This window comes from Lactuca saligna, chromosome 7 (assembly GCF_052625555.1).
Source record: "Lactuca saligna cultivar CGN05327 chromosome 7, ASM5262555v1, whole genome shotgun sequence".
Taxonomy (NCBI): domain Eukaryota; kingdom Viridiplantae; phylum Streptophyta; class Magnoliopsida; order Asterales; family Asteraceae; genus Lactuca; species Lactuca saligna.
This window is the reverse complement of record NC_136423.1, coordinates 55470296-55478371: the sequence shown is the minus strand read 5'-3', so window position 1 is coordinate 55478371 and position 8076 is coordinate 55470296. Positions and strand designations below refer to the sequence as shown.

The window sequence follows — 8076 nt, the reverse complement described above, 5'->3', positions numbered from 1 at the left end:
AAAAAAGAACAAATAATTCAGCAATGTGTTGTGACTTATGACTAATATTTTAAACTTTTTATAACTTTTGAACAAAAAGTTGAATGTTTGAAATATTTTTCATGTTTTAAAATTATAAATTAAAATTACGATTTATTTTGTGGGATCCCGATCCCGATCTTGCAGACCTAAAAACGATCCTATGTAGGATCCCGATCTTGACAATCTTACTATGAACACATTATCAACAACTAGGAACAATTTTTTAGCAATATACAAAAAAAAAAAAAAAAATCAGCAAAGTTCGGCAACAAATTTAAGTTATAAATAGTTACTGATTTCATAAATCAACACAATCAACAACTTATATTTTAGAAATCAACCCATCTTAACAAAATGAACACCAAATCAACAACTGAAATCAATCCATACATTTCATAAATCCACACATTATCAAGAATCAACCAATTATAAATGAATAATATTTAGGTTTAGAAGTTTTGCTTTCGAACTGAACCAAAACTAACCTCAAAGTAAGGTTCTAATTTGGTGGAACAACAAGATCAACAAAGTGAAGCAATATCAACGAGAGAGAGAGAGAGAGAGAGAGAGAGAGAGAGAGAGAGAGAGAGAGAGAGAGAGAGAGAGAGAGAGAGAGAGAGAGAGAGAACTTATGGTGGAGATGGCCGGAAATGGCGATGAGGAGGATGGCGACAGCCGAAAATTATGATGGGGAGGAGGGTCGTCAGTGGCGTTGGGTAGAGAGCGAGAACGGATGTGAGGGTAGAAGGCTAGGACATTTTTTGTTTTGTTTTGTTTCCTCTTTTTAGATGGGCTTCTACATTTGATTTGGTAAGTGCTTTATTTTAGATTAAGACCATAAATTAAAGGGTAAACAACATAGTATGAATCTTACATATTCAAACCTACTTCTTATTAAGAGGTATTAAGTGGTAAACAAATAACTCGGTAGCTAAAATGGTGCAGTGCGGAGAGTGACATAATATGGTAAGGGTAATCCGAACTTGAGGTGGAATCCCTCATCATTAAAGTGGGAGTCGAATTCATGGTATATTTGTGAATTTCTACATTTTAAAATTTGGTGTGAAGAAGATGACCCATACCCACAAGCTTGATTTCACTACCCGATTCAAAGTAGAGGGGCCATTAGTTACAAACTCAAAGTTTGAGGACTAGATTACAAAATAGAGGTTGAAGGACAAGAATTGAAGAAGATGGTAAGTTCAGGGGCAACAGTTTGTATTGTCAGAGCAACGGCAACTCTCCTCCCGAAGCTGATCTGAGAACATTCAGCACCTTTTTCTTATACGACAGAACGCTCGCAGGCGCGCGCACACACACAAACACACATAGCAAATTAATTAGAATTCCGGAGTGAAATCAATCGCCATGGATTCTGGACAGAGAACTCGTTAATCCTTCTAAGCTTCTTACCGAAATGCAGCAATCAAACGCGCAGAGAGAATTATATTTGTATATGCATACACATACACGCATGATTTTGTGGATTGAGAGGCTACATTGCCGTTTCTAGGGTTTCAATCACGATTTTTACAACAAAAGACATCATTGGTTGATACGAATGGCAATGTTCCGGAAATTGGTCTACAAAAAGCCGCCGGATGGACTTCTCGAGATTTCTGAAAGAGTCTATGGTAATTCATCTAACTGTTTTCTCCGTTTATGAATTTATAAATGCGTAGTTGGAAAATTAACATGATAGGTTTAGGTTTTCAGTTGCACGATACATTATCTTCATCTCTAAAGTCTAAACCTCGTCTTGTTTTGACAAATTCTCTGTTTCATCTACAGTCTTTGACTGCTGTTTCACTACTGATGCTTGGGATAAACAAAATTACAAAGGTTATATGGGAAACGTAGTAACTCAGCTCAAGGATCATTATCCCGATGCTTCAATCCTGGTTTTTAATTTCCGCGAGGGAGATACAACATCCCAGCTTGCTTCTGCTTTATCAAATTATGAAATGACAATAGTGGAATACCCTAGGCACCATGAAGGCTGTCCTTTGCTCCAAATGGAAGTAATCCACCATTTTCTAAGATCATGTGAAAGCTGGCTTTCACTTGGCCTTCAAAACGTCCTTCTAATGCATTGTGAGCGTGGTGGTTGGCCTGTTTTGGCTTTCATGTTGGCTGCACTTTTGATTTACAGAAAGCATTACTCAGGGGAATCCAAGACCCTGGACATGGTTTATAAACAAGCTCCTATTGAGCTTCTACACTTGTTTTCATCAATGAATCCTTTACCTTCTCAATTGAGGTACTTACAGTATGTATCAAGGAGAAATGTTGCAACAGAATGGCCTCCATTAGACAGAGCCCTCAGTTTGGATTGTGTGATAATGAGAATGATTCCTGATGTTGATGGAAATGGTGGTTTTTGTCCTATATTCAGAATTTTTGGACAAGATCCTTACATGCCTGGTGATAAAACTACCAAACTTTTGTTCTTAACACAAAGAAGCAGTAGAACTGTTCGATATTACAAACAGGTATGATTTCTACTGTTCTTCTGTTTAGCACAAAAATATGACAGTTTTTGGAATAATATTTTCAGTTATCTTTTACTATTTGTCACAGGCAGAATGTGAACTTGTTATAATTGATATAGATTGTCACATTCAAGGTGATATTGTGCTGGAGTGTATAAGCTTACAAGATGATAAGGTGCATGAAAGTATAATATTTCGTGCTATGTTCAACACATCATTCATCAGATCAAATATTTTAATCCTTACTGGTGATGAAATTGACATACCTTGGGATGCTAAGTACCAATTCCCTAATGACTTCAAGGCTGAGGTATTTTTCTTCACACTTGATGATTCCAATTTCCATTAGTACATATGATTATAAGTATTTATTTTTATTATTTATACACACAGTTTCTTTTCTCTGAGATGAATGCTTCAGCTCCAGTAGTTTCAATGGATTCTTTCTTTTTTGATGAGAAAGATGGTCTCCCAATAGAAGCATTTGCTAAAGTTCAAGAAATGTTTAGTAGTGCAGATTGGTTAGCTCCTAAAAATGATAATGCTGGATTTAATCGAGTCAACTCACAGTCAACTCTACTTCCAACCTCATCATCACATCCTCTTAACCGAGTCAACTCACAGTCAACTCTACTTCCGACAAATGAGATGCAAGTTTCTGGATTCCCACCCTCCATTCTGCCACCTGGCTTTCCATTAAAGGAAAGTGATACAAAAACTGGAAGTACTTCACAATCCATACCTTCTCCAGTAGCTCCTTCAACTCCTTTTAAGGAAAACAGAGACACTGGATATAAACCACCACATGCCACGTCATCACCACAGACAAAGAGTCCATCTTCAATGAATGAAAAGGGTACTGGAGCTGGACTTCCTGGAAACTTATCTCTCTCTTCAACATCATCACCACGCGCACCACCAGCTTCACCGCCACCATCGCCGCCAACTCCACCTCAGCAAGAGAAGGTGGCTACACCAGGTGCACCCTCTACACCACCACCACGCTCTCCAACTTTGACAACTCCACCCTCTTCCAAACCAGCATCACCTGTGAAAGATAAGTCAACAACACCAGCTGAGCCCTCTCCACCACCACCACCACCACCTCCTCCTCCAACTGCGCCTATGACAGAGAAGCCAGAAACAACAGCCGGACCCTCTACATCACCACCGCAACCTCCACCACCACCACCACCTCCTCCAAGCGCTGCACCACCACCACCTCCGCCACCAGCTCCTCCTACACCATCAGCACCGCCTCCACCAGCTCCTGCTACACCATCAGCGCCGCCTCCACCACCTCCACCAGCTCCTTCAAATGCACCACCACCTCCACCAGCTCCTTCAAATGCACCACCACCTCCTCCACCACCTTTTGCAAAGGGAGGTGGTCCAGGTCCACCACCACCACCTCCTCCAGCACCTTCTGCTAACGGAGGCGGTGCACCACCACCACCACCACCAAGAGGACCCAATGCATCAGGAGCTCCCGCTCCCCCACCACCTCTAGGTAGGGGGCGTGGTTCATTACAAACAATGGCAAAAACTCAACAATTAAAGAAACTGAAGCCTTTACATTGGTTAAAACTCACAAGAGCAGTTCAAGGAAGCTTATGGGCTGAAACACAAAAATCTGGTGAAGCTGTTAAGTAAGTTTTTCTCTCTTTAACTCCAACTAATTAATTATTAAACTTTAATTTCTTCATATTCTTTCTCATTGCTCTTATGCTTAATTTACTAATTAGGACACCAGAGATTGATATATCAGAGCTTGAGAATCTTTTCTCAGCTGCAATTCCTCCTGACAAAAATGCTGCAAAATCAAAATCTGCTCCAATAGCTAATAAACCAGAAAAAGTTCAACTGGTAATATAGTAATTACTATACTATCTGTCATAGTTTAATATATATTTTTTTTATATAATTTTGACCCTTTTGCCCCCTTGTTACAGATTGATCATAGGAGAGCATACAACTGTGAAATCATGCTTTCAAAGGTGAAGATACCTTTGCATGAACTAATGGTAAGCTGACCAAAGTTGTTAAAATATTTTTATGTTAATTTATATATTTCAAAATTAAAAAAAAAAATTATTTATGAAAAAACATGGCAGGATTATGTACTTGCTCTAGATGAGTCAGCATTGGATGTTGATCAGGTGGATAACCTCATAAAGTTTTGTCCTACAAAAGAAGAGATGGAAGTGCTAAAGGTAATACAAAGGAGAAAATTTTGAGAATTTAATTCTTTGATTTTTTAAATCTTGATTCTTTTAAACAAAATTTTGAGAATTTAATTCTTGCCACAACAACTTTAGTATAGTATCTATCCACAGTTTATATTGATAGTATGATTAACATGTTTAAAATCTCAGAACTACAAAGGAGAAAAGGATAAATTGGGAAAATGTGAACAGTTCTTTTTGGAGCTAATGAAAGTTCCACGAACAGAATCTAAGCTCAGAGTTTTCTCCTTCAAGTTACAGTTTGGATCACAGGTAATATTTTCTTTCTATTTTTTTAGATCCTGGATTTTGATGTAATTAATACTAATACTCTAGTTGTTTTTTTTTTTTTTAGGCTAAAGATCTTAGAAAGAGCTTAAACTCAGTAAATACAGCTGTGGAACAGGCAAGTCATTTTCCTATTTTCATTAATCTACAAAGGAAAATCTACTGAAAAGTCCTTATCCTAAATTTTGAAAAAAAAAAAAAAAGATGTAAAAAGACTAAATTCAGGATGAATTTGTAACAAAATTTTGAAATCTAGGCCAAAAGTGTAAATTTTGGACCAAGTTTGTAACAAAATTTAAAATCTGGACCAAAAGTGTAGTTTTTAAAAGTTGGATGACTTGTTGGCCGGGTTAAACGGTCCAAATGAATATAGTTTTCGGTTTTGGGGACTTTGACTAAAAAAAAAGATAAGGAGTAAATCGATTATGAGTCCTAAACATAAGGATTTTTCAGTAGATTTCTCATTTACAAATACACAACAATTTAATCTAATTAAACTTTTATCAGGTTAGAAGTTCGTGTAAGTTCAAGAGAGTAATGCAAACAATTCTACAACTTGGAAATGCCCTGAACCAAGGAACAGCAAGAGGTCAATATTTTCATTTTTTATTTTATGTTATTAAATATAATAATATTTTGTAGTAGTTGACTTTGACTTTGACTTTGACTTTGGTGTCCATTTTAGGCGCTGCTGTTGGGTTCAGATTGGATAGCCTTCTAAAGCTTACGGATACTCGTGCAAGGAATAAAAGAATGACACTCATGCATTATCTTTGTAAGGTATTAAAAACTTTTTTTTTTTTATTTTTTTTTTTTTTATAAAAATAATAAAATTTTAATATAGGAAGCATATGATAATAAAATTATAATTAACTGTAGGTGCTTGTTGACAAACTACCTGAACTCCTTGATTTCTCCAAGGATCTTGACAGTTTGGAACCTGCATCAAAGGTGGTGATCACAATTAAATCTTATTCAAATATTTAGAAATTTAAAACATGTGTAAATGTAATTAAGAATTTATTATTTTTCAGGTACAATTAAAATATCTTGCAGAGGAAATGCAAGCTATTAGCAAAGGACTTGAGAAAGTTGTCCAGGAATTGTCAATGGCTGAAAATGATGGACCTGTCTCTGAAAAATTTCTCAAAGTAAGTCTATTTATTTTAACAATTCTTTTTTTTTTTCTTAAAAAAAAAATTAATAATAAATCTAACTTCCATACATTGTTTTCATTGTCTAGGCATTGAAGGAGTTTCTTTGTACAGCAGAAGGTGAAGCAAGATCCTTGGCCTCTCTCTACTCTTTAGTGGTAAGTCTCAAATTTCTCTCGTTTTTGTAAAAGACATAAATGCCCTCCACATCCTTATAATTATAAATACTATGTTATGTTTTGTAGGGTAAAAATGTGGATGCATTAATTCTTTACTTTGGAGAGGATCCAGCTCGGTGTCCATATGAACATGGTAATTGTAATTAACCACTAATTTACTTTTAAAATCTTACTTTTTATATATATTAATTTCACTACATATACATATATATATATATATAACGATTTTCTCTTTCAGTTGTTTCGACTTTGAAGAACTTTGTGAGAACATTCAATCAAGCCCACGATGAAAACTGCAAGCAAATAGAGGCAGAAAAGAAGAAGGCCGAAAAGGAAGCCTTAGAAGAAAAATCCAAACCAAATGATTCCAAAACCTCAGATGAAATTACACCAAAACCAAATGATGAAAAATCCAAACCAAGTGATCCGAAAATCTCAGATGAAATAACACCAAAACCAAGTGATGAAAATTCAAAAGCAATCGATTCACAAATTGACCAATCAGAACAAACAAAAAACCCTCCTATTAAAACCGAATAATATTCATCTCCATTTTTCCCACTTTACTTCAATTTTTTATACATCCATGTAAAGTTGTATCATAGTTTGAGTATCACTCTTTCCGGGCCCACTAACTTTACATCCATGGTTAGCTTCTTAACCGTTGATTTTTTCAAAATTCGAATGTTTTGTTACACAAGTCAAAATTCATATACTTACGAATTTGCATTAAAGTTTCATGCAGAAAAGATGAATGGACAGAGGTTTTGTTTTTTTTTTTTTCACTTGGGTGGCAGTTTTGTAAATATTTAAGAACGTGGACATCGAGCGTAGAAGCTATATACACTGTAACGATGGGCGTGTTTCACTCATAGATAGATGCATTTTTAATTAATAAAGAGAAGAGACATTTTGTTTTGTTCATCCTCTAGTGTATACCAATTTTAGTCATTTTTTTTTATTTTTTTTTTCAATTTGGACCCAGTTTTATTGGGTGAATGAGGTGAAAACATTGCGGCATGAATCTTAGACATGTAAAACACATCGAGATTTTGTGTTAGGATGATGTTTTATTCATATTGAAAGTTGAGTAATATGTTATAATATCCGAATTTGGTATGCAAACAAACCTTATAAAAGCAATGTCTTAAAAAAGCTTTGTAGGGAAGATTTGCTTTGTACTTCAAAGAAGAAGATGACAGGTCGTAAAGTAAAGTCTTTTGGATCGGTGGTTGATCTTCCTATAGTTCCTAAGTCCAAAGTTAGCTAATAACGAAGGGGCATTACATAATGATTTTTCTCATAATCGAAGACTAGTTAGAAAGTTGTCGTATCTCAATATTACAAGAACTATCATTACATATTTTGTTTATAGACATGGTCTAACTTTAAGGCTAATCCTTGTGTTCCTACTCTACGTGCTGTTTATGTTCAATTGTTGCAGCTTAAAGTGGTTAGTGATTCGAACTTACGGTCAGCATTCGACGATTTGGATTGGCCATGTTATCCGAATACATGAAAATCAATTACTAGCCTTTGGATTTTTCATGGTGATTTATTAATTTCGATGAATTCCAAGAATATGAATGATATTAAACGTACTAATTAATGGAATTCCAAGAATATGAATTAAATTACATGATGTCGAGCGTGGGATAAGAATAATGGGTTGGTACCGCGATAGGGGTGTTTGGTAGGTTCTGAAAGATCTAGCATG

The 8076-nt window shown here is 35.7% G+C and overlaps 1 protein-coding gene across 1 annotated transcript; it reads left to right on the top strand.

The window, feature by feature from the left end:
* The first annotated feature begins 1314 nt into the window (after positions 1-1314).
* LOC145006483 (formin-like protein 18) lies at positions 1315-7283 on the top strand. The gene is made up of 17 exons (XM_078965565.1): positions 1315-1655; positions 1813-2513; positions 2602-2823; positions 2907-4162; positions 4259-4379; positions 4466-4537; positions 4628-4726; positions 4889-5011; positions 5094-5144; positions 5534-5615; positions 5712-5806; positions 5906-5977; positions 6061-6177; positions 6270-6338; positions 6426-6492; positions 6598-7007; positions 7095-7283. The coding sequence occupies exons 1-16, from the start codon at positions 1583-1585 to the stop codon at positions 6897-6899; spliced, it is 3522 nt and encodes a 1173-aa protein (XP_078821691.1). The 5' UTR covers positions 1315-1582; the 3' UTR covers positions 6900-7007; positions 7095-7283.
* The last annotated feature ends 793 nt before the right edge of the window (positions 7284-8076 follow it).

What these genes read in the sequence shown, in the direction of transcription:
- LOC145006483 (XM_078965565.1), top strand. Translation starts at nt 1,583, where the DNA reads ATGGCAATGTTCCGGAAATTGGTCTACAAAAAGCCGCCGGATGGACTT. An exon ending in CTAATGACTTCAAGGCTGAG is followed by an intron (nt 2,824 to 2,906) that starts GTATTTTTCTTC and finishes TTATACACACAG; the next exon opens with TTTCTTTTCTCTGAGATGAA. An exon ending in GTTTGGAACCTGCATCAAAG is followed by an intron (nt 5,978 to 6,060) that starts GTGGTGATCACA and finishes ATTATTTTTCAG; the next exon opens with GTACAATTAAAATATCTTGC.